This window comes from Bactrocera tryoni, chromosome 1 (genome assembly GCF_016617805.1).
Source record: "Bactrocera tryoni isolate S06 chromosome 1, CSIRO_BtryS06_freeze2, whole genome shotgun sequence".
Taxonomy (NCBI): domain Eukaryota; kingdom Metazoa; phylum Arthropoda; class Insecta; order Diptera; family Tephritidae; genus Bactrocera; species Bactrocera tryoni.
In genome coordinates this window covers 82,545,130-82,572,544 of record NC_052499.1, presented here as the reverse complement: position 1 = coordinate 82,572,544, position 27,415 = coordinate 82,545,130, and the positions used below count along the sequence as shown (strand labels likewise).

The following is a 27,415-nucleotide window of genomic DNA, read 5'->3' as shown; positions in this document are numbered from 1 at the left end:
ACTATATACCAGAGCCGATCAATAAGTTATCTCCAATGAAATAAAACATATCTCTATTGTCCAAAAGTGCATACGCCCAAAAAACTTATGGTAATTGCATTTCACAATTTCACATTGTTTTTGTTTGGTCAAAAATTGGGTTCTTGAGCCGCTTAACAACTAAATTATATTATATTAATCGTCCATTAAGTATACGAAAGTCCCACAAACTCGAAACATTTGTTTCTAACCCTTCTTTAAAATGTATGTATGTACAAGTGCAGCAGGTACAAAAATAATATTATTTTCATTATTATAGAGACTTTCCGCTCAGTCAAAACTTATTTACATTTATGTTGTATTACAATCAAAACAAACGCCCGAATTCATTCCAACCTCCAAACCGTCACCTTTCCACCAAAGATTTTTTTCAATAACGATTTACTTCAAATATTTACATGTTTGTTTCTGAATGGCTAAGTGTCACGCACTAGCTAGCCAAATTTGTTGGAAAAACGTTACTCAACCCGAAAAAATAGCAGAAGTGTGCACAAGGTGAGGACGTAAGAAGCTGATAATGCTGCTAGTTAAACTTTTGGCAGCAAACAATAACTTGTCCCATATGAAGAAACGGACCTGTAAACAAACAAGCGAAATTTAACGCTTTTGCTTTTGTTTATTTTAATAGTTTTGTATTGTGAAAGAAAAAATCTATTAAAAATTCTCAAGTGTTGGTATGTTGTGATCATTAAAAATAAATTCAAATGTTTCCTTGCTTTTTTCTGCTGGTTTTCCACTTCTTTTCTTTTTCGCTGTTTCGCTCTTTATGAGAACAACTTTGCATTATTCTGTTGGCTGGCAGCTAAGGAGCTATTAGCACTTCAGAAACAAACCTTATGTTTATTATTTAAAGATAAAGTCTCAAATAAATTAAAATACTCATTTCCAAAAGTGGTTTCTTCGCATTTCATATGAGAATTCCACTTTAAGCAAATGAACATTTTAAGTCCTTACTGCCAGAGCTTGGCGGCGTTTGCTTTGATTGTGTTCCTACCATTAAAATTTCAAAATTAGAAATCGTTCGTCTTTCGAAAATTGTCGAAAATCGTTTAAAAAAAAAAAACAAAGCTTACTTAACAAAGAGATCAAGTTGGGAAAATTAAATGAAAATCTACAAAATGGAGCATATTAGGTTGTCAAGTTCATAAAATTTGATATGTGCCCAAAAACTGTGTTATAAAACTAATGTGTGTTTGAACTGAAATCTAAATTAAATTTCGTTGTCAGAAATTATATAAATTTATATAAAGCGAACAAAAAAATACATAAAAGAAAAGAAAATTTCTGTTAAGTTTAAATTATTATAGTAGTTATAAAAAATTGGACACTCCTTAAACAAAAGTCATATTGCAATATGAATATTGAAATATTTAAATCGTACTTAAAATTACATATGTGACCTGGTCTACGGAAAGGGGGCTTTAGGTGTCAAAAAATCAATTTTCACTTTTGATTAACGAGAAACTGACGAAACGAGTTGTTTATTTTTAACAGCTGTTTCCCAGAAAACTAGTTTTAGCACGTTAGCTCCCTTTTTGGTAGACCAGGTCACATATATCGATTTCAAGCTCACGGGAATTTAATGAATATTTTGTATTTTTAATATTCACCGAGCGTGAGCTGTAAAGCGAGCATGCATAGCCTTGAAAATGCAATTATTTCACTGCTAAAATAACTTTCAATAATTGCCGTTAGAGCAATATGTTCGATACCATGCGTTTTCAACTTAACCTTTAATTCATTATGAACACATAAACACAATGCGGAGTCAACGCAACGTAAATTTTAAGCGTATTTGCAAGCAAATTTTCGTATTGTTAATATTATTAGTGAATTCGTTTCCAAAGCAAGAAATGTAGTTAATCAAAATAAAAACTGTGTTTGACACATACGATTTTAAAAACTTAGTTGAAGGAAATTACTTTCATCGCCGCTCGTGCGATAACATATTTGAAATATAACAAATTCGCTTTAAAAACGAATTGAACTAATGTTGAACCAAAACCTAACGGCTTTCCAAGTTCTTTCCGGGAGATATTATAATTTGTTCATTTTTGTTCGAAACATCACAAGTACTAAGCGCTTACGTTCATCGGCGTATACATTGTGTTACATATTGTTATACTAAATATATTCATATTATATTATTTAAGATGAATATTTCTTGGTTCTCAGTATCCAGAGACCTGTTCTTTAGGAACAAATGCCTGAGTGGCTCTTTGTGTCGAGTCATTTGTTTAAATTCATGTTTTCTAAACAATTCGGTTGACTAATTGTATTTTGCGACGATTGTTTGATATGGCGCCATTGATCTGTGACAGGGTGGAGAGTGCGCCACTGACGCTGCCAATTGTGGTGCCTGTCGCTGTATTGATCGCCTGTATGGATGTTGTTTTGCTACCATTCCTTATCGTTTGCACAACAATATGCTGTGGCTGCACTTTATACTGTTTGATACTGTGTTGTTGTTGTATCTGATTTGGTTTTTGCTGCTGTTTTTGCAGTACCAGTTGTTGCTGTTGCTGCAGTTTGTGTTGTTGAATTTGTTTCTCCAGCTCACCGGCTGGGCCGATGGAGTAGTTTATATTGAGGCGGGCACGCTTCGGCGATTGCGCAGCAGCGTTCAAATCGGCAGGACTCAGTTCAATTATGTCGGAAGTATTCACGGTTAAGTGCCGATGCATCGTTTCTTTATCGTCTTCAATATCAATTGCATCGTAAATATCTTCGACCTGAAAAAATATATAGAAAATAAAGTTGTTATTATGTAAACAAAAGGTTGTTCCGAAAAGCGAAAACATAGAATACAAAAACAATACAACACAAGTACAAGTCGGCTAGAAGCTAAACAATAATTTGAACGACCATCCAAGATTGGCTATAACCGCTTAAGCGGTGTCTACGCCAATAAAGAACATCCAAGACTAGATGCTAGCCGATTTAATTTCCCTCGCATATCCTCACTATATTTGAGCTCTATTATTTTGGTATAAAGTGGTATAAACTGTTATATTCTATTTTAATTAGATAATGCGAGTACTTTTGACATATCCAACCTTTTTGAAAGACAACTATTACTGTTTTAACTTCTTTTCGTTAAAAAAAAGTCTGTTGACAGGTTGAAATGGTAGGAAAATAAGCTGTTAGTAGTATTATGTTATGTAAATATGGACATACGTACATACATATGTAGATGAGTGTGTTCGGTGAGAAAATTTGTAGGCAACAGAAAACGGAAAGTTATGGGCTTAAACTCTCAAAACAAGAAAAATAAAATAGGTTAGAGCAAACATAAACAAGCATTTCATTTGCATAGAACATACAGCACCCAAAAGGGGAGAGATTTCTTTAAAAGGTTACCGAAAAAGCAAAACTTACTACTGTACAGTAAAGCCGAAATAAGAAACAAGCGAGAAATATCAAAAAAAAATGTATAAAAAATGGCAAATGTACCTTCTGCTCACGCTCAAGCACTCTTTGCACCATCTTCTCCACTCTTTTTATTTTGTGTGTCTCCAAACTCACCTCTATATCAAAATCTCGATTTTGTTGCATGCCAACGACGACATCATCGCCAGCACCACAGATGCTCACATCACCCGGCTCACTGAGTTCATCCGAGTTATTTATCACTATACCGCTACTCATCATTTCGTCCTCCTCAATGTCCTCCTCGACAAACATGTTATCCACAATGGTGTCGTCGAGTTCTTGCTCTTCCAAATCGGAAGTCTCCTCAATTTCCGATTGACTATCTAATTCGATATCTGAATCACCTGAGCTGCCATGTTTCATTTCACCCCTCTCTAATGCATCTAGATGATCCGGATGCACCATTGCGTTACGTATGCCCATGGGATCCTTACGCGACCATTTTTGCACTTCTTCGTCCATCTTCACAATGCGATCCGGATTCATTGCCCATAGGCAGCCTTTGCGTTGATTGCCATTTGTCGCGGGTTTTTCAATCTTCTCGAAGCATTTATTCAATGAGAGGTTATGACGCACACTATTCTTCCAGCCGCTCGGCGCTGTGCGGAAATATGGAAAATGCTCACACATAAAGCTATATATCTCTGATACGGGCAAGGAACCACTACGAGAATTTTTTAACGCCATGGCTATGAGACAAGAGTATGAATATGCAGGCTTGGGAAACTCAGACTCTACTGGCGCCACCTTAATGCGCTGTTGTAGCGGCTTTACGGATATTGTTGTTATAGTTGTAGTGCTGGCAGAGGATGATGACGTATTGGCTGAACTACTGTTGGCTGTGATTGGTATGAGACCTGCGGTAAAACTGCCACCACTGGAACCAGTCGACGGTGACGAGTGCGATGAGGATGAAGACGACGACGGTGAACCGATCGAATTGCTCGTATTCTGCATGAGCGGCGAGTGTACAGATGCAATGCTTTTTGGTGTAAAACTAGAGTTTTGTACATTTCGGCCCACCAACTTTGTGACATGTTGTTGGCCACCGCCAATGCTACCGTTGACATTCACAACACTTATATTTTGCAACGGACTGGAGTCACGTTCTCGCTTGAGCATAATCGTGTTGTTCGCTGCGCCCGATTGTCCATTTTGCATAGTTTTCGCACTAGATTGCTGCTTCAATTTATTGTAAGCGATGCTATTGGCAAAAGTAAGACCACCAATACCGGGTGCCAGCTTAATGGTATTCGTCGTCGTGCTATTCAGCATGCCATTTGAGTTTAGCAAACTACTACTAATGTTACTGCTTCCACTACTAGTGCTTTTTGTGGTGCCATTAGCAGTCTGCTTAGTGTTCACGTTTCCTCCACTACTGTTACTTGTGGCACTCATTCTGTTCTCATCAGTCGTTGTGGTGGTCAGCTTGCGCAATTCGACGCCTAAATCCTTTTTGATCGTATCCACCGCACTTGAATTCTTGCGCTGGAGCGCTGAATTCGTCGCCAGTGTGGCCGGCGCTGTAGTGGCGGCTGTCACTGTTGATGAAATCGCCACTATCTGCTTTGGTATGTGTGAATAAAGCTGCTCGTTGCGCATCGCACCGGCGCTAACTTTTAATTGGGCAGGTGAAAATGTTAAATGTGATTTGGTTTCGTTTACGTTCGGTGACGCGGGTGGTGGAGAACATACGGAATTCTGTAAACTATTCGCGTTTAAATTTACTTTCGGCGATTTATGTAGCAATGATGAGGATACATATGGCATTACGGACACCGGATCCACACAAGCACCCAAATCGACATAGTAATCGTTCGATGATGACCATGACGGCCCTGAGATGTTTCCCAACCAAGAGGAAAAGCTATTTGTAGAGGAAGATAACGCAGCAGCGTTTAAATTACTACCACTACTGTTGTGTATGGAAGAAATTGCGTCGATAGCGTGATCAAAAGAGGACGGCAGATCGTTGACCAGGGAAGCGAGTTCATTGCTTCCCCCCACTACACTCGAAATCTCGCTGCGAATGTCGACATCCAGCATGTCCTGCAACGAGTCTGAGATATATAGATCCAATGTCGGTCGCGATGTTTCCTTTAAAAAAAGAGAAAATAAATTAGACTAAGTTAGAGTTGGAAATAAAAATGTTAAAGTAGTAAAAGTAATACAGTACAATCTCCCATAAGCGGACACTGACAGGACCACCAGCCTTTTTGACTGGTTAATGTTTTTGTTGTTGCTGTTGCTCTGTCGAGTTAAGAATACTTGGCCGGTTAAAAAGTAATGGGCCATTGCGGTTACGTAGACCCTGTCGTGGGAACGGGTTAACAGAGTTATCTGCTTAATAACCGCTCAAAAATGCTGGGGCCGGCCATTGTGTACGGTTAAGGGAGATGTCCCCTTAATAGAGCGTCCGTACATATACATATGTATGTATGAATATAGTGTTAATAATTTAGAGTGCGATAAAATAAATGTCATAATCCAATTTTTTGCAAATTTTTTTCTTCAACATTTCACTACAACCATACCCGGGCTTCTAATTTCTCCCTACCTTTCATAAACAAATATTTATCCATACTTTTGAAGTTATAATGTAAAATATATCTATATATGTATGTATGCATGTACTATATACACATTTGGTATGAATAAAAGAAATCACATGGAAACATGTTTCAACAAATTTACATGGAAACCAGGCAATCAGAAAACGCAACGAAGTAAAGAGGAAACCGTAAAACACGAAGAAATTTACTAGGCGCATTTTCCATTTCTGACACTCACACCTTTATAAAATAAAATGCCGTGTTCTGAGCTGATAAACAATACCAACAACACCAAACCTATGAACCTATGCCAATACGGAAAAACTTCCAACCAGCGCCTTGCCCAGATAATGAGCAAATCACACAAAAAGACATCAACATTCTAACAATTCTAAATACTTTTCATTTTTATACTTACCTGCACAAATACACACTCGCATACATAGTTACCAGTAGATACACACACAATGTGCAAGCAACCGCTTGTATGTATCTAGAAGTATAAAATTTCGCAGAAGTTTGTTCACGTTTTTTGTGCCTGCTTTGCCAGGCGGTTACAAGGGTGCCTCTGAGCCGTTGTGAATTTACCAAGTTGTATGTATGTATGTTTTTTACTCAAAGTTATCGCCTGGGAAGACATACGAGCACAAAGCAAGCAAGAAGATACGTCTACATGTATGAATGTATGTCGAAAAAAAGACAACACCGCTTGAACTTGTAGTATAAAAAACAAGGTACCTAAGCAGAAACTGAAGTTAAAATAATATCTTGCCAACCAACAATACATGCATAATCAAACATAAACACACACTTGGGCACGAAATTACAAAATTACATACAACCATTGGCTTACCATTCGTGACACACATGTGCACAATTGTAGGATTTTTTCCCGCGCAACGAGAAATCATTAACACAAGCATTGATAGAAGTAATAAGTAAACAACAGTTTTACGAATACAAATAGACGCAAGGAAACTCCAATTTTAGCACACAACGTTAAAAAGTTGATAAAAAGAAAAATAAACAAGCGCAACGAAAATTAAAAGGAAAAGAATTATCGCAATGTTAAGGAACCCAGGTGGAAAGTGTTAGCATTGTGTATAACTGCGTTGAAAATATAAATTTGACAAAATATATGGGATTAGATAGTTGTGTGGGTCTGAGGATGATACAACTATACAAATGGATAAGTTAGATCATGAGGACAACAGTTGCATGCGTGGTGCGAGGATTCTTCTAGCTCATAGGTACATATATGTATATGGCTACTTTCCTTTGCAGAAAAGTTCAAAAGAAAATTATATAATTTTATATAAATGCCCTTCTTCCTTCGTTTCTTTTTACCTTATTTACATACTTACTGTCAAAATGTTAACCCACATTTCATTCATATTTTTCTCATTGGCCTTAATGATTGTAGCAGTTATAAATATTTATAGAATCAGTAAACATGTGTCACCGAACTGGTTTCTTATAGTCTGTTATCGTACCAGCAAAAAATGTGCAATACCTACACTACAAATTATATATTTCTGCATATATAAGTACAAACAAACATACATATGTACATATGTACAGTGTCGGACAAAACTCATTGGACTAACTCGAGTCTCACACATGTTCCGTCATAACTTTTTACATAGATGCATTAGAAGAATAATTTTTTTTGCAAAAGATAGACCACATATTCTATATTAAGAAACAATGCAATAATATTTTTTTACTTTTATGTAAGATTTATAAATTACTATAACAGAAGGGAAAAAAGTAAAAAATTCGTGCGACATAACTCATTGGACTTTAGCTAAATATGAAAAATAAATTAGTTTTAAATTAATATTTTACTGAGTAGCCATTATTTTTTTTTGATTACATTATCTTTTATGCATAAATGAAATTTAATTACTAATATGTGAATCATTTATTCCATTCCGGCTCGCTTTAATACATCAAGTCACAAGTGACAATTTCCCATAAGTTTTTAATCGGATTCATGTCACGAAACTGGTCGGACCATCTTATAACATAAACTTATTATTCCAAAAATAAATCAATCCTTCACAACTTTGAGGATGTGCCTGGGGTCATTGACATGTTGAAACTGCCAATCAGGCAGCATTTTGCTGGATAGCGTGAAACATTTGGGTTGGCAGTATATTTTTATATTGGAACCCATCACATTCCCTTCTATTCTGTAAATTGGTCCTACACCCTGACCATAAAAGCATTCCCACACTATTATATTACCCTACCATGCTTTACTGCACCCTGCGAATATCTCAAACACTCTAAACGCTTCATGTTGGTCTTCGTAAACCTGTCATTCCATCTAAGTTCTGTAAAAATAAATTTGGACTCATCTGAAAACAATATCGGCTTCCATTGCTCTTCAGACCAATTTATATGCAGTTTCGCAAATTCAAAGGTGCATAACAGATTTTTGAAATATAAGATTTTTTTACTGCACGGAAGCTAAAAAGACCAACATCAACGGCGCGCCGTTGTATTGTACCCGCGTACTTCTCTTCTTGTTGTGAGCTATCTACAACATTGTTTGTTGATATCTGGGGATATTTTATAAACTCGCGCACTATTCGGAAGTCATACTTTACCGAATTGACTCTGGAACGTCCTCCAATATTAAGTTTTTAACGGTTCCTTCAGCTTTGTTCTTGCGTAAAATAGCAAAAACAGTTGTTTTCCCCAGACAATAATTTTTTTAAAGCTTCTTTTCCACACATTTTTTGTGAATTTGCTTACAATTAATAATTTAAGTTCAGTTGAATGTGTTTTGTCTATATTTTTATCAAAAATAATTTTTTAGTAGCATTATTCGGAACAACTTTAAATATTTCACAACACACTCGTTATCATTAAAATAAACAACTCGAATAAGTGTGATCTACGATTTATAATAATTATAATTAGTGTAAGTACCTGCAAAATTCTTTTCCCGCCACATAACAGTAAATTAATTCAATGGAAGTGGTATTTCGATACCCAAAGTGTTAGTCCAATGAGTTATGTCGCACGAATTATTTACTTTTTACAATTTATAAATTTCACGTAAAAGTTAAAAAATATTATTGCATTGTTTCTTAATATAGAATATGTGATCTATCTTTTGCAAAAAAAATTATTCTTCTAACGCATCTATTGAAAATGTTATGACGGAACATGTGTGAGACTCGAGTTAGTCCAATGAGTTTTGTCCGACACTGTATGTATGTATGTATGTATCTATTATATTCATCATTCAGAATTCGGTATCTTTGCTCATTCATTTGAGATTCTTATCAACAGATCGACAAGTGTGAAATTAATTATGGGGTTATATGATGACGCTTCGTTCGTAAGAGGCCCTTCTGAACTTATTACAGTGTCAACGATTATATGTATGTATGGCCACTCCGATATTCTATGGGTACAGATAAAAATTGCACGACCACAAAATTGCTTGCTATAAATGTACATACATATGTACATAAGTATATAGATAGGTCAGTATGGTCCCTTTTGCTAATGACCGCATTTGTAGTTCATATCAATGAAATTATTGGCAAATATTAGGAAACATTTTCAGAATAATTATATAGTACACCACCGGCAGTTTGGAGTTTTCCAAAGCTGTTTTTCATTGATGCTTTCTTATAAGAAGTATTAACTGATCTTGTGAAAAGACCAAATTATCGCTTTTAATAGATAATCCCAAACAAATAAACGCAAAATCTTTAAAATGCTTTATTTGCTTTAAATGCATTACTAATTATTTGATCAAATGTCTACATTTCAAGATTTTTTGAACAAAACTTAAAACATTAAATTTGACATCAACATTTGTATGTTTCTAATTGGTTAACTTGTCGTTTAGTCTGCTTTGCTATCATGTACTCATCGAAATAAGCCTGAACATGGGCTATGTAGAAAAAAACTGCTTAAAAAAGCGCAGTTGCAGCTACATACTTATGTAAGTTTGCGATTACATGAGGCAACTTTAGTTGCTAATTCTCGGGCGATTCTCTTTTGCTGTCGCCCATTACCTTCACACGAGCAACTTGTGTTGCGCAACTCTGCTCGAGTTTTTTTCTCATTCTCTTTCACTTTACTTTAACCCATTGTCTACTCTTTTACTTTAACCCATTGTCTCTTTTTTTCCTTATAGGTATTTGGGCCACTCTATCACATATATTAATCAGCTCTGTCAATTAAGAAATACATTTTATTTATTAAAACAAAGATATATCACCCTTTTTACTATCGTCTGAATCAATAAGTATGGCTTCCTCCATACATTTCACAATATCTTTAATTAATTCGATTTTTTCCTCATACTCCATTTTCTAAAATATTTATATTATATTATGAATATTTGTATACATATTTGCAAATTACTTACCAAAAGATGAAATTAAATTTTTAAATATATTCAAAATATTAATTTCAAAAAAATATACGCAAATGCAACTATGTACTACGAAAGAAAGAACACGAATGCCGAAAAACGTCGCAGCGAACTGCTACGAATAAGAACACAAAGCGAGTTGCTGAACACTGGAAACTCGGCGCGATTCCCCTCTCCTCGTCGCCCCCTCGCCTATAAACCAAGAGTTGCCGCAACAAAAGTTGCTTCGTGTGATAAGGCTCTAACTATATACACATGTACATACATACATCTACATATGTATGTGCATATGTATGCAGATACATATGTCTCCAAAAACATGATAAAAACAAAAACGTGAATATTATGAAAATGACTTCAAAGTATGACGCTGAAAAAATAAAAAAAGCAAAATAAGAAATACAAGTGTAAGCAGCAAGAGCAGAATAAAAGAAAAACAACAAAATACTATTTGAGAACGGGGGTGAGAGGAATAATGACAGCACTGTTCTTTTGCATGTCGACTTTGTACCACAGATGGGCGCCCACCAAAACAAACAACTGCTCTCCAAAGAGTACAATGCACGGCCACTATGCTAAAGATACATAAGTATGAACATATGTATGTACATTTTCGCCGTGTCAGCAGCAAAGTCGCTGTCGCAATTTAACGTTACCCATGCATTTTCTTCTCAAGACTTTTTACCCTTTCTTGTCAAGCAATAGAAGCAAAAGGTTGATCAAAGCATTCCATAGTGAAGTATGGCACAAATTCATAAACATATGTATGTACATACATGCATACATTGGTGCATTAAAGCATCTCTTATCTCCACACTCTGCTTAAAAATGTTAGACTAAACGATTTTTTCAATTGCTGCTTGTTTAGGAATAAGTATTTGTGTGTGTACATACATACATATATGTATGTAGTGCTGACAAGTAACATATCGCCTGTCGATAAGGCTGATACTTTTTCCCGCGCATCTTTTTATTTAATTTTTTTCGATTTAAGTTGGATGCATTTGTGAACGAACTTAATTGGTTATGTGAATTTTTGCACATGACCAACTTTGCTAGAATTTTTTCAGACATGTCTTATATTCTTTCGATGGTGTATGCCATGGGTGAATGCATTAGTAAATAATAGCAAATTCATGCATACATAAGAATATATGTACATAGTATGCGCATATATGTACATACTTATGTATGTATGTATAATTTGTAGCTGTCATAATTTAATGTTCAAATAAGCAGATAAAGCTAACATTATATTTTTACAGAGATTAAAAATACAATTATGACAATAATCCGTGATTTTTTGGTGATCTTGAAATCGAAAACTAAAAAAATGCAATGTATCCTCCCAAACCTTATTAAGGAAAACTTACTTATTTTTTATAAAGAATTTTAAATATTTTCTCAAATTATGTCAATATTCAAACCCACCATCTTGAGATAACCTATCGGGTGATTTTTTAAGAGCTTGATAACTTTTTTTAAAAAAAAAACGCATAAAATTTGCAAAATCTCATCGGTTCTTTATTTGAAACGTTAGATTGGTTCATGACATTTACTTTTTGAAGATAATTTCATTTAAATGTTGACCGCGGCTGCGTCTTAGGTGGTCCATTCGGAAAGTCCAATTTTGGGCAACTTTTTCGAGCATTTCGGCCGGAATAGCCCGAATTTCTTCGGAAATGTTGTCTTCCAAAGCTGAAATAGTTGCTGGCTTATTTCTGTAGACTTTAGACTTGACGTAGCCCCACAAAAAATAGTCTAAAGGCGTTAAATCGCATGATCTTGGTGGCCAACTTACGGGTCCATTTCTTGAGATGAATTGTTCTCCGAAGTTTTCCCTCAAAATGGCCATAGAATCGCGAGCTGTGTGGCATGTAGCGCCATCTTGTTGAAACCACATGTCAACCAAGTTCAGTTCTTCCATTTTGGCAACAAAAGTTTGTTAGCATCGAACGATAGCGATCGCCATTCACCGTAACGTTGCGTCCAACAGCATCTTTGAAAAATACGGTCCAATGATTCCACCAGCGTACAAACCACACCAAACAGTGCATTTTCGGGATGCATGGGCAGTTCTTGAACGGCTTCTGGTTGCTCTTCACCCCAAATGCGGCAATTTTGCTTCTTTACGTAGCCATTCAACCAGAAATGAGCCTCATCGCTGAACAAAATTTGTCGATAAAAAGCGGATTTTCTGCCAACTTTTCTAGGGCCCATTCACTGAAAATTCGACGTTGTGGCAGATCGTTCGGCTTCAGTTCTTGCACGAGCTGTATTTTATACGGTTTTACACCAAGATCTTCTGTACGCACTGTACGCACTGTACGCACTGTACGCATTCGTGTGGTTGGTTTAATGTCCAATAAAGTAAACTGAGTGCGAAACTTGGTCACAATCGCATTAATTGTTTGCTCACTTGGTCGATTATGTAGACCATAAATCGGACGTAAAGCGCGAAACACATTTCGAACCGAACACTGATTTTGGTAATAAAATTCAATGATTTGCAAGCGTTGCTCGTTAGTAAGTCTATTCATGATGAAATGTCAAAGCATACTGAGCATCTTTCTCTTTGACACCATGCCTGAAATCCCACGTGATCTGTCAAATACTAAAAATCACCCGATATATAAAATGTTTCAGCAACATTACTTGGCAATATTTCGATGTTCGAATATTCAAACACAACGCTCTTCTTTATTTGCTACATCTCACTCACATATTATATCCACAAAATGCTCTCTCATTTTATATACACATGCATATGTATTTTTCAATAACAGATGGAATAACAGTGCGAAGAGAATGGCTAAGCCGGCAATGGACAGAAGACCGGCCGAACACAACAATGTATGTTGCAACAACAGCGGATGAGAATGTTTACCGAGTCGTCATTTCCAACGCTTCGTAGGTACACATGGCGCATTGATATGTTCGAGAGCGCATGTACACATCTACCGGCAACCGTCTATGTTAGTTTGCATGTGCGACTGTGTGTTAGCACAATGAAACTGGGTACAGTTGCCGACAAAACACATTCACACAGCAGACTCAACCACTACTATTTTTCCAGACCGGTCGGTCGTCAACTTTTAATTCTGAGCCTGCAGAGCGTAGCGAATACAAATGGAGTTTCGCTCAAATAGAGTGTTGCCATCGGAGAATAGTATTCACTACCCCCTATGTTGTCGTTTATTGGTAGGATTTCGCAAAATTTCTTTTTACATTTTGAATATTAGTGTTTTTTCTACAACAAATGTATAGAAATTGACTATTTTAATTTATGAAAAATTGATAGGATCAATATATGGACAATATATACATATGTACATACATATATCGTTAGCTATTTCTTAAAAAAAAATTATTTTACATTGCAGAAAAACTTAAAAAAAACAACAAACATTGAAAAAATTAAAACTTTTCAATATTGTTCCGATTTGAATTATTCTGTATCAAAAAGAAATGACAGCAAGCTTGTAAACGGAAGCCAATTTTGTATGACCTTGCAGCTTTAATATTACATACATATTTCGATTAAATCATTAATTGTGCTTCGTTTATGTTGCCGACTTTTCTCTTCATGTCTGTTTTTGGGACATCGTGCATGCTTCGACAAAAATCATTACAATTATTTGTAGTCCGAATGCATATCACCACTCTTCAAACAGAATTATTATTTGCTTTAAATGTAGAATTATTTTAAAAAAACTCAAAGAGGTGAAGTCCACGGCCTGACACATATTAATTAAAGCGCAATTAACCGAATATTTACATAGGTCGATATGTGATAATGGATGAAACATGAATCCATCATTTCACTCCTAAATTGTTGAATCGACAGTCATCGGAGTTTTTATCCACTACTTTAAAAAAGGAAGCACTATCAACACCGACTATTATCAGCGTTATTGGGCCGTTTGAAGAACGAAATCACCGAGAAATGGTCGCTGGAAGAAGAAAGAAAGTGCTGTTTCAGCAAAACAATGCACCGCGTTCCAGTTCCAAGTCAGTGAAAACTATGACAAAAATCCATAAATTGGTGTCGCATCCACCATATTTTCCAGATCAGGCCTCCAACGACTATTGAAGCAATTTTCGTCGAAGAAATGGTACAGAGAAGTTGGAGGGTCGCTATAATCAGTGCATCACCCTTGAAGGGAACTATGTTGAATAAAAAATAATAATTTTGCCAAAAAAAATTTTCGAGAATTGTATTCCGCTACTCCTTATTTGGTATATATGTACATATTAGTAATTTTGTCCTTAAGTCACATACTTTACTCTTCCCTTATAAATCAATCATATTTGCGCAATTTCTATCTAAATGGCAACTACGGTCACATACACAACAGGCACAATTCTCAACCCCAGCCAAAGAACAACTGTCATGGTTTATGCTACCATTTGCCGGCCGTGTTCGTTGCTCTTCCAGCTGCCTTTGAACGATTAGCAGCTACCTTGTTCGTGTTATGAAAATGTCTAGCCAAATCGCCGTGTTTGTTACTTGTTCGAGAGGTATGTATGTATGTACGTATAAATGTTTTATGGACATACTTACACACACACATAAGACAAAACGTTTGATGCGCCTGTTACTGCAACCCAAATAAGTTTACAAGCTTACATACATATAATTAATAAATACACACAATTTTCGTTCTCTCCCCTATCCAGTTGTCGGTCTCTTTGGAATCCTTTTTGGATTTTAATCGAAAATGTGTAGCCTGTTTCCTGTGTTGCAGCTGCTCTTTTAAACTCACTTATAAATATGTACATTTAGTTATGAGTTACATGCACATACACATACATACATATGTATGTACTTATATACGTATCGACATGGATTTGTGTGGTATGTACAACCAACCGCCCTAATGTGAATTTTTTTGGCGCGCAGGACAATTAAAATGGGAGTAAAATTACAGTCTCTTATCAATGCCATATGCCAACAAGTAGTATGAATACAGAGCGAAATACATACGAACATATGTATGTATGTATGCACAAGCACATAGTCGTACGCATGTTAACTAAAAATAACACTGTGACCTTCCAGAATGCCACACAAAATGCTTTGTCTGAATGTTAACTCGATTACTCCCACTTCTTTCAGGGTCGTTGGACGAGGAGGCATATAAAGAGTTCGAATACACATAACTTTATGTGTATGTAAGTATATGCATATTTGCATGTAAAAAAATCGATAACATTCATTTTGAAAGAGATACAGAAATGATAAGTTTCATATTTCAACAGGATACCATAAGTGCCAGAAGGAGCGTGCATTTGAAATTTTCAGGATACACTTACAAAAGTATTTATGCATGTGTGTAGGATATATTTACAGAATTTAATAAAAATTTACTCAAAGTACAAATTAAATTATTTGTAAAAATATTTATTTTTCAAATTTCATATGGTGAAAATAATTACACTAAAATATCGTTTTTATTTACAAAAGTATTTTGTTGTTAATGGAGAACGATTTTTATGAATGTTCACACTATCCTTGTTGAAATTTAATTTCACTTTTACCTCAAGGTCAGTTCATTTTATAACACAAAGCAAACTCAAAATATTTCAAGTACCTATTTATTTCTATATAATTTTATATTTTGTACATTGCGAAATTAAGTTTTGCTTATGCACTTAATTATTTACTTTGTTTGGAAACTTTCTCCAAAATCTTTATAATTGTATAAGGTTCTAATAAACACAAGGTCAAGCACATGGGTTCTAGGCAGTCTAAATCAATTGAGTATTTGTGATTTGATTTATGAGTAGCAATTTTCCAAACCTTTGTTGAAATCTTTCACACGCTGCAAATTTTCCAACAACTCGTAAGCATGACCCTGTAGACTTTCTTCCCCAGGTAGAAAATTTTAAGGAAACAATCACCTCATATAAGGACCTTAAAACACAGTAGTTATGGGCATAATTGTTGGCATCTGTGAATAGACAAACATATCTATATGTATGTATGTATACGCATAGCTATATGGGATTACTAACCTATACCATCCTTTCAGCTGTCGCAAAAGCAAAAAAAAAACTACAATTTACCGAATGCGTACAGCAAAAAGAAAGCAAAATGCAATTTTACACAATTCTGTAAAACAACCCCAAGATACATGACTTGGCAAACACAGGATCTTAAAGAATGTGGCCCACATTAAAATTGAAATCCGTAATTGTGACACAAGCAATAAAATATGCAGAGAACATAATGGTTAATGCTTGCTCTTATTATGCATATCCCACATTGGGTAATAATTTCTTTTCTTAATGGGCGAAAAAATGTTATTTCCGGAATACTTGAAGTAATCGATTCCATTTTGAATTATGTACTTATGTATATTTGTACAGATGTATTTCTATTGTCACACCTATGTATAGTAGATGTGGCAATTTTGGAGGGAAATTCTTTCAATGCTCGGATTTCTACCGCAGAACTACTAGTTTTTGATTTAAAATATACAATTGTGTGCGTAGTAAAATACTTCCGAATGAAAAAAATTGTTTTGAAAATAAGAAAGAACATTAACTAAATTTGCATAAAAGCTCTAGTAAATACCTTCACAAATACAAAAGATCCCATACAAGTTCTGGATATTTATCTATTAGTTTGTTTGATAGTTTCATGTTATAGTGCTCCGATCTGAACTTTTTTTTTTGGGAAATTTTACTGAATTTCTTAAAGATATCTTGTCAAATGACAAAAAGTTTTCCATACAAGGTTTTGATCATTAAGTTTATATGACAAAACTACATGCTAGAGTGTTCCTGATATCGGTTCCGCCAAATGAGCAGGTTCTTGGAGAGAAAAGAACGTGTTTAAAATTTTTAGATTGATATTTCAGAAACTGAAGGTTTAGTTTCGTTTCGTTTAGTTCGCGTATACAAATTTCTATTTTATAGGGTATCCGATGTTTCCTTCTGGTTGTTCCAAACTTCGTGACAAACTTTATATACTATGTTAAAGTAATAAAAACGGTAACTTTTAACAGCTCTGAAGGCAATCAAAGATAATTTATAATCTGTTCTTGCCGGCTCTTATCTTCATTTTCTTTTATTTTTAACTTCTTTATTTAGCCCAAAACTTTTCGATTTTCATGCGCTCCCACGCCATCGATTTTGCATTGTCCACAATTTACAAAACGCCAAAAATTTTGGTTTCGACTACGTTTTTTCTTTTCATTATAATGTTAAAAATATAAAATAAATAAATGTACTAAGAAATTGCAAAAAAATAAAACAACAAATAAAAGTTTATTTTAAAAGTATACGTACTTACATACTTATATTACCCCTGTAAGAATACCGACAATAACTTATATACATACATACATACGTGCAGTGCATATACACAAGCGCGTAAACATACAAACATATGTAGATATCTACATACATAAATGAGTTTCTAAATAGTCAGACTACGTACATATGTACATACATACATATGTATCAGTCGTAATGCGCAGGAAATCGAAGCGATAACAAATTTACTCACATGTGTATATTGTATGTACATATGTATGTACATACAACGATCAATTTACAATCTTTTTTCATAATTATTTAAATAGCTATTACATAATTTATTTGCATGCATATGTTATATCATGTATTATACGAAGATATTGCAATGCTTAATTCCTTATACATACATATGTATATGTAAGTGCAATAAACTTTTCATTGTAGTGAAGCTCCAAAATTTTAATTACAGCGGGGAATATTGCCAGGTATAAACCATATTATATACTTCACTACATACAGTGACACTCAACTCACTTAAGAAATAAAGTAGAATTAAGCGAAAAAGAACCAAACATTGCGAAACGGTGTGAACCCGAAACGCCGCAAAAATAAAACAGAAAGCAATACCCAGATATGAGCTAACAGTATATAATTCCCACAATGCAATAAAACCGAGTTGCTTTTACGTGTTGGCAAAAGGTATGCTATTGTTGGCACTCACAAAAGTTTCCGTTGAGCGCTTTGTATGGCAGATCCCTCTCTGCCATGATTATTCCATGTGTGAGTTAGTTCATAAATGAGACACAGATAATTCAGCACTTTTTAAGCTCAAAAAGGGGAGAGTGGATCCTTCTAATGCACTCAGTCAACAGAAGAGGGGGATTCGTACGATCACAACAAACACACACATACTGTATTTGTTATAAAATATTGTTGGATAAAATGCGCAAATGAGTTTGAGCCGCTACACATGCAAAACGTCGCCATTCAGCAACCAAATGAGCAAAATAGGGAAATTTATTGAGGAGCAACGGTGAGTGGTAATGCATACAAAAAGAACCATCTGACAGAGGATCCGTTCCATTCCATATGCTCGGCATACATACATATGTACATACATATGTATATTACCTATTTTAATGAAGTGCCAACATATCACAAGTCAATATTTGGCGCGATATCCGCAGACATATTTTCTTATTTGGTGTTTACATTAATACATGCATATACCGCAGAAAAAACCAGCACATTAACAAGTATTTTACCATTAATCGCGAATTGTACGTGAAAATGAATTACCAGTCCATCCATTGCAGTTAAAAGTCTGGTTAGCAGCCAACAGTCAGTTAAGTTCTGCTTAACTTAACAAAGACTCCTTTCAGTAAAGAATATTTTCTTTAAACAGGAACTTAACTGATAAATTGATGCTAAGCAGACATTGAGAAGACGGCTAAGAATATATGTATAAAGTTGTTGCAAAATTAACAATTAAATACAGAACTCATTCACAAAATTGCGAAAGATCTTTAGTGCCAAACGCTTCGCAAGAAATGTTATTTGCATACATGTAAAAATATCGTTATGTTAGTTAACATCGTGATTGCGCACACTAAGTTGCATACATTCTACATAATAAATGCATTCAATTTAGTGTTATGTTTGTTTCGCAACGATAACTAATGAAATCAAAAGGTTTTCATATGCTTAAATTAATTTATTTTAATCTACATAAGAACATGTACAAAACTTACTCATTTGTAGACACAGAGTAACTTAATTTTACTTTCATTATGGTGAGAAAATTCAAACTTCTCTCAAAATTTACATTTATCTGCTCGTGAAGAAAATTCGCGATTCTCTCTCTCAGTAGAGAGAGAACACAAATGACATTAACACAAAAAACCGGCCGGCAGCAATGCAAAAGCACACAAAAAACACGAAAATTAAACAAAAACAAAATAAACTTGACGAAAATGCATTGAAGCAGCGATTCAGCGCCGACGGCGATAACTTTAGTGTGGCAGAGACCCCACATGTGCTGATGCTTGCTAACAGCTTGTTTACTCCCGAAAAGACAGGGGCGGCAGAAAGAGTATGGTAAACAATCGATAATTGTATACGGGCAGTCGCTGCTGGCTTTTGCAGCAAAAAAATGAGCGCCGAACGTAAACCATTGCGAACAAATGTGAATGGTAAATAATAGAAACAAAAAGTCGGCAGCAATAGTAAAAGCCAAATAAACAGAACAAAATAACGGAGCGACGAACGCAAATAATGAGCAAAGGGGAGAAGAAATGTTGAATAATTAAATATTTAACAAAGTAAACTTGACACAAGCAATTTGGAGGAAAAACAAAAACAAAAGAAACTCTGAAATATTGCAAAATTTTTCATTGAGAAAAAATAAGCTATTTCGGCAATACCACTTAAAAAATTAAAGAAATATGGATGTGTTGAAACCAAAAGAGTTAATACTTACAGCGTACTTATTAAGAATTGCATCGTGGTAGCCACTTGAATAATCCTCCAGCTCGAACATTTTTAAAGTTTCTATCAAACACCGATTTGCCGCTTTTTTGTACTTTGCTTTATGTTGCAATTTACTTAAATCAACAACTCCACTATTTAGTTGTTCTGAACAAATATGTGACGTTCCGTAAGAGCGTATGTACATTTAACGGAACCGTTTACATGACGAGGGGGCCCGGTGGAGCTGGTGCTAAACAAAAGAACACAATCGCAACTTCACACTCACAAAAACGTATTGGCATGTACAATTGTTTTACTTCTTAAGCTTATTTGCATTGTCTTTTTCGCCACATTCGTACATTGCCTTCACATATATTTGTCCAATTTGATTTTCTTTACTGCGCTCAAAGTCGTTCTTAATCACAGCTTGCCATTATTTAACATTTTCCTTTGTGTTGATATGTGAATATTATTTGATTAAAAGAGCAAAATGATTTTATGTGTGTCTTAATTGCCAATTCGGTTATGAGCAGTTCTTACATCGCCTTGCGATATTAGTGAAAAATATATACACAATAACATTTTTCACATGGGCTTTTGGTAAGCCCTAAACCGTTTCTTGTGTTTTTCAAAAATTAAGCGGGCTCTTCGTATTTCTTCCGTTTCTTTTCATGCTTCTCCACGCACATTCGTCTCACTGTTTTTCGTTCCAAATTCGCAGCCGGCCGGTCAAGCAGTTGTTGGGCACAAAATCCAATCACACTGAAAATATCCAAACGTAACGAACAACTTGTAGAAAAGCGCGCACTTCCTCACTGAGCACACAAAATCAACTGAGAGTATCGCTGAGAAGAACTTTCGTATTAACCGACAGCGCTGCGCGCGGAGCAGGTAGCGTCGATAGCAGCTCTGCGCGCAGCACAACGCAACACAACTTCGAAAGAGAACGGAGAGAGCACGAAATTCAACCGAATGAATACTTTTTAAAAATTAACGTTCGCCGGCGGTCTTCATTCGCTTTGTGCATATATTCTACGGGTTGCCATATTTATTTCTTTTTTCTTTTCAATACTTTCCGAATAAGTAAATAAAATTGATTAGATTTTCTGATAGGAACAAATAGAGAATCGGGGTTCAATTTACACTCTACTCGTATTTTACGAAAACTGAATTTTTATTTACATTCTAAATCTTAAATCTGTAGGCCAGTATCTTAAACAAAACCAAATCTTCATACTATACCAATTAATGTTGACTATTACGTAACTATTATTTAACTGCTATGGCCTACTATATTCATTTATGTATGTACATATTTTAAAATCTCATCAATGATCGTATTTGAACCTGGGGATTTCAAACTTAAAATGGCTAAAAACCACAAAAACACTTTGTTATTAATATGAAGCAATATTTATTGCAAAAGAGACATAAGACAATAAAAATAATTATGAATAAGGTATAAATTCAACAAGAAACGAATGAAAATATATGAATGTCTGAATATCGCTTGCAAATTAAAAACGACTACGAACATACTGACGTTCTTTACGTTTAAGCAATTCATGTGAGGCCTCTCTCGGTACATTATTTCGAAACAGGGTTGAAGTTTTAAAATTTAGGGCATTTAAAGTTGATGCATTGACACCTGGTCCACAGGTTTGCATAGTATCCATACTCTGTATTTTGGGGGTGGGCAAAACTTCTTCCAAAAATACACCCGACTGCGACCACTGTGGTTTAGGCAATACGAGTTTGGGATCAACAATTTTTTGTTTACGTTTACGTCCGATACTGTGAGAGGTTGGCAATTGCGGCACTTTGTCCTGACCAGCAGTTAGGATATGACGCACTTTAAAACCAAGTGTGCGCGGAGTAATGGGGCTTTCGCGGAAACCGCTGTTATTTATTTTTTTCTTCGGTGTGACCGGTTCTTCCAATACTGTGCCAGTAGGTAGTTCAATTCTGTTTAGTATGGCCCTCTTCTTTTTCGGAGGACTAAGCACTTCCTCTACGATTTCACCTGTTATACAATTTAAGCGTTGAACAAGAGGTTCACGTGCACGTTCTCTCTTACCTTTATTTAATAAAAAAAAAAAATGGTACATGAATATTTAAACGCAAAAAATGCTTCATTTAACTTTTACTTACTTTTTTTCGTTTCAGTGTGTGACTGCGAATCCGAAATCGATTCCAATATTTGCATTGGAAGACGTTTATCGTCATACTTCTCTTCATTTATCTAAAATACAAAATTTTCAAATTAAATACCTTTAGCTTTAACAATCAAGTAAAATGAATACTATACCGGTAATGACAGTTTCTCCTTCTTAGCCTTGCTGGCTTCTTTTAATAAAATTTTTGCCGAAGCCTTGAAAGCTTGTTCCAATGCCAAAGCTGTTTTTTCTGTGATAGTTTATTAAACGTTATTAAATATTTAACATTTGTGATGATGTACAAACCTTTGGACGGCTTCATATCTTTTTTAAGCATGAGTGCATCGTTTGCTGATTCTTCATCCGAGCGCACTGAATGTTTTGACTCTTTTTTAGATTTTGGAATTATTAGTCGACTCTGAAGTGAAATTAATGAATAAGAAATATTTAATTGAAAATATACTTGCTGGATAATAATACCTTTTTATAGTTTTGCTTGGTTTCCAACTTAGCACGATTTGCGGCATCTAATATTTCATCACATCGGTCCAAAATACGTCTAAAATCTTTCTTTTTATTCTTGGTTGTTATAACTTCTCGTGGCGTAGACCCATTTTTATCCTCCTTATTTGTCATTTCATCAGAAGAATCTTCTGAGCAGCTGCTATCCACTATGGTTTTAGCCTGTTCTTGAATGGGTCCGCAAAAAGATTTAGATAACCGGGTTTTTGATGTGTTCTGTGAACTTTTACGATTGCTTTTCTCACTATATGTATTATTTGCAACGTCTGAATCGCCAGTGTCAGCCAGCGTATCCATTTCGTCCTGAATATGATCACAAAAAGATTTAGATAAGCGTGATTTTGATTTAGTTGAGTGCGCTCCCAGCTCAGTACTTTTCCGGTTGCATGTTTCGCTCTTATTACTGGCATCGTCTGAAACACCACTATCAGCAAGCGTGTCCATTTCATCCTGAATAGGATCGCAAAAAGATTTAGATAAGCGTGATTTCTTGGCGCATTTTTGACTCTCTAATTCACGCTTTTGCTCTTCGATATTTTCAAGTAATGATTTAGATGGATTAAAATCTTCATTCGATATTGATTGTAAACTGTTACGTTTTGATTTCTTTTTGAACTCTTGATTATCGTGTGCAAAAGTCGACAACATTGATTTTCGTTTTCCGTGCTGAGTGGGAAATTGTACACAGGAATGTGCCAACTTTTCAAGTTCCTCCTCATCTTGTTTATCAATGCGACTTTGACCACTACCATCACTATTAAGACTTTTTTCTTTTTCCTCTGCCTCGGAAGAATCGGATTCCTCCATTTGATTAATATCTTCCGTTTTTGTAACACAAACACCAATTGAGAAGGAGCTATGGCGTATACGATCTTTGACCGTTATACGCTTTTGTTTTGCTTGGCAAAAAGATAAGCTTAGACCTGAATTTTTCAACTTTGGTACAGATTTTCCAATGGTCAGTTCTTCAACGGTTTCTTCAGCGAGCGATTCATCTGTAGATTCCTCTTCTAAAGCCTGACCAACCTCTTGCGTCTCAGGTATTTCAATATCTTCACCATCAATATCCTCATTATTGTTTGATTCATTTTGCGATTGCAGATCATCAAGATCATCTGATTTGTTGCCTTCATCTACTATCAATCGCTCATTTTTGTTCTCACTTGAATCAGAATCGTTACTTGAAACATTTTTAATCTCGGTGCTAATTATGGCAGCATCTTCTATTGTTTCGGTTATTTTATTAGATTCATGACCGGAATTGATAGATTTTCGAATCGAGCATTCTATGGATTTATTATTATCCTCTTTGTCACATTGAGTTGATTCTTTGTGGGACTCTTCATAATCATTGTTGTCATCTGACATTTTTTCACATATCGATTTTGACAAACTTTTACTACGTCGTCTTTTTTGACCATTTGTCAGCAATTGTTTTGGTGGTGAGGAAATTGTACTCTCAACCGTTTCGGAAATACCATTAGCATTTGGGGTTTCGCTGTTGGGATTCCTGGTTTCCTGTTCAAGTGGGCTACTTTCCTTATTATTACAATCATTAACAATATTATTGCTTTCATTTTCCTGAGTATTTTCTTCCCTTTGGGGTTTCGATTCTTGGTCGTTAGAAACTTTTGATTCAGTATTAACGGTTGCTTCCATTGCATGTTGTGGTTTAGAAGCATCCTTAGAATCATCATCATCATCCGTTGTATCATCAATCATTCTGCTAACTTCGAAAGTTAGTGGCTTTTCTGAATTGTCGGAACTTTTACGCTTGCCATTCATCTGTTCCGTTTGTATTTTTACCTGTTGCTCGGTTTCACTTTCACTGGAGGATAAAATTCGATTTCTTTGTTTTGATCTATTAATTTTCTTGCTCTTCTCAGAATTAGTCCTTGAAATGTTTGGATTGCTATCATCTTCGCTCTCACTGGTTATCAAAATACGATTACATGATTTCTTTTTATTAGAGTTTTTGGCGTTATCTTCTAAATGCTCATCATTACCCTCATCAATATCTGAATATTCAAGTAGGGATTCTTCTGAATCAGATGTTATAAATGAAGCATTATCTTCATCATCTTCCTCATTACTTTCATCGGTGTCTTCACTGCCAATCGACTCGCCTTCATCTACAATCTCGTTTTCCAACATTTCTTTTCGTTCTTCTCCATCCATTGAATCTCCACTTTGGTAATCGTCGTCTACCTCCATTGCCTCATCATCAACAAATTCCAATTTTTGAAAACTTTCTGCATCTTCTTCCTCCTCCTCCTCTTTCTGTTCATCATTTTCGTTGGGTATTTCCTTTCTGGTATCAACATTTGGTGATGTATTGGGCTCATCTTCAACTTTTAAAAGTTGAGGCATTGTCTCTTTATCATTCGCAGTTACAACAAGGGTGTCAATTTTCCCATCCGATGTTGCGCAACCACTTACATTATGTGTCCATGATTTTGAAAACAAATCGTCCTTCTTTTCACTGCCATTACTTAAGTTTGCGGGTTCTACCGTTAACGACACATTTTTATCGTTCGTTGTTAAATCTTTCTGGTCATGTTGTGATTTAGTGGTTTCATCTTGTTTTACAGGTGAAACCTTTTCTGCATTGGTGTCTTTTTCTTCTGAAGTATTTGTTATTATTGGTGAATTAGTTACTAAATTTTCAGTATCAGTTTTTGAATTTGATACCGAATCTAACATTGGAGTGGAACTTTGCAGTTTTGTAGAAAGCTTCCTTTTTTGAGGAGTATACTCCCTTACTATTTCGTTTGCCTCTTTACTATTATTTATTTCTTCAACGTCATTGGCGGCATCATGAAACTCAACAGAATCTTTTGAAGCATTTGCGCTATGATCTTTTGATGTTTCCATTTTGGCGCTTGCATCTTTAAAACTACCATTAGACTCTTTATCACTTTGGAAAGACTGATCTTTTGACTGATCGTTTGTGGAATCCATGTCTATATAGCTTTTACGTTTAATCGAAGCTGGAGTTTTAGGGTAAGAACTCTTCACCTCATCGTCAACTTCCATATCGGTGAATGTTACAGATTTCGAATTTGGCGGTGAACTATTGGCAGACGTTTTACTAGAAATTTTGTCGATAACTTTGGGCGAAAGCCTCTGCAACATAACAACACTTTCTACAACGGGATTTGAAGTATTTAAAGGTGATAAAGACGTGTGAGGACTTTTGGCAGTGGTATTAACTTTTACGTCGTTATGAACACTTTCAACGAAGGCTTCCGATGAATTTAACGAAGCTAAAGTTTCGTGAGGACTTTTGGCAGTGTCATCAACTTTTGCATCATTATGATCAAAACTATCCGACTTATTAGACAAATCTTCAGGGACAGTTTCTTTTACAAGCGCATGTTCAGTTAAGGATGACTCCAAACTTTCCAGCTCTACTTGTTTCTCTTCATTTGTGCCAAATGATTCCATTTTTGTGTCTGGGTTTTCCAAATTCTCATTCGTTTCTTTTCGCTTGGTAACAGTTGAATTGCTATCACACTCCTCAGTATCATTAGAGGTCGTTATGACTTCTGATAAATCAATTGTTTCAATATCTGTGTTTTCTTTTGGAGAAATACTCTTTGCCTTTAATCTTGGGGACATTCTTACTGGAGTTTTCGTTGATTGATCCTTTACTATTGGAGTGTTACTATTAACCTTTTCCTTGCTATCAGTTGGTTCATCTTCCAGATTAATCACTTCAATATCAGAATCACTATCACTATCTTGCTTGGAGCGTCGTGATTTCGGTCCTGGCTTTTTCCTTGCAGCTCCTGAGCGTGGAGTTTTCTCTACTTCTATTTGTGATGTCAATCGTCTTGTACGTCTTGCAGGCGTCCCTCTGGTATTTATTTCATTTGTTTCATTTTCTTTTGGTGAAAGTTTATCCAAGGTTGGCGTATGTAAATCTGCTGCAGAAACGCTGCTTTTGCGCGTAGTTCGTTTAGCCGGAACATACTCAGCTTCATTCGACTCATTGATTGTCGTAGTTTTAGACTTTGCTGGCGTTTTTGAGGGCGTAGCAGTTAAAGTAGTGGAGTTGCGTCGTCCACGTAAAGCACGAGAAGGAGAATCTAAAATATTATTGCTTAATTTTCATGTTGCAGTTGTGCTTTAATATGTGTACATACTTGTCTCCGGTATGGAAGTAAGCTTAGTTAGTTGTGGTGTAGACGGCCTACTGCTTGCATCGCTGTCCACAGATGTTAAACGCTTTCTTAAAGATCTTGTCACTATGTAATTAAATGTGAAAAACAAACTTCAATTTAGACATTTTTTATACATACAATATGTGGGATATCGCATTTGTCCCGTTACCTTAGAACGGTATGCAATTAATTGCATTCAATGCAATATTTAACACCAATTTCAACTTACCACGTCCACCAGTGGAAGTGTCCTCTAAATTCTCCATAACGATTTCTTACTTTTTCTAACAAAACGTGTAATATGTGTGAGCTTGGGAGAAAACAAATTTTCTTAAATCAACTGAAAATCTAGTTTACATGTGCAACTATCGGAATCGTTCGCGATGTATTTCGTATGAATTATGTGCT

General features: G+C 35.4%; 2 protein-coding genes across 4 annotated transcripts; both read right to left on the bottom strand.

Moving 5' to 3' along the window:
• Positions 1 to 1,574: 1,574 nt before the first annotated feature.
• On the bottom strand, positions 1,575 to 20,977 carry LOC120782496 (serine-rich adhesin for platelets). 3 transcript variants are annotated; one of them, XM_040114800.1, is made up of 3 exons: positions 20,174 to 20,977; positions 3,493 to 5,568; positions 1,575 to 2,771 (listed from the first exon to the last, which is right to left on the bottom strand). In XM_040114800.1, exons 1-3 carry the CDS (start codon positions 20,366 to 20,368, stop codon positions 2,292 to 2,294), a joined length of 2,751 nt encoding a protein of 916 aa, XP_039970734.1. In that variant the 5' UTR covers positions 20,369 to 20,977; the 3' UTR covers positions 1,575 to 2,291. The 3 variants fall into 3 exon arrangements, with proteins under 3 accessions (XP_039970734.1, XP_039970735.1, XP_039970736.1); XM_040114801.1 differs by having other exon boundaries at positions 3,565 to 5,568; XM_040114802.1 differs by lacking the exon at positions 20,174 to 20,977 and adding an exon at positions 6,877 to 6,938.
• Positions 20,978 to 21,598: 621 nt separating this feature from the next.
• Positions 21,599 to 27,408, bottom strand: LOC120769410 (protein slender lobes). The gene is made up of 7 exons (XM_040096391.1): positions 27,237 to 27,408; positions 26,990 to 27,091; positions 22,800 to 26,932; positions 22,626 to 22,737; positions 22,472 to 22,569; positions 22,315 to 22,405; positions 21,599 to 22,240 (listed from the first exon to the last, which is right to left on the bottom strand). The coding sequence occupies exons 1-7, from the start codon at positions 27,271 to 27,273 to the stop codon at positions 21,681 to 21,683; spliced, it is 5,133 nt and encodes a 1,710-aa protein (XP_039952325.1). The 5' UTR covers positions 27,274 to 27,408; the 3' UTR covers positions 21,599 to 21,680.
• Between the last annotated feature and the right edge of the window lie 7 nt (positions 27,409 to 27,415).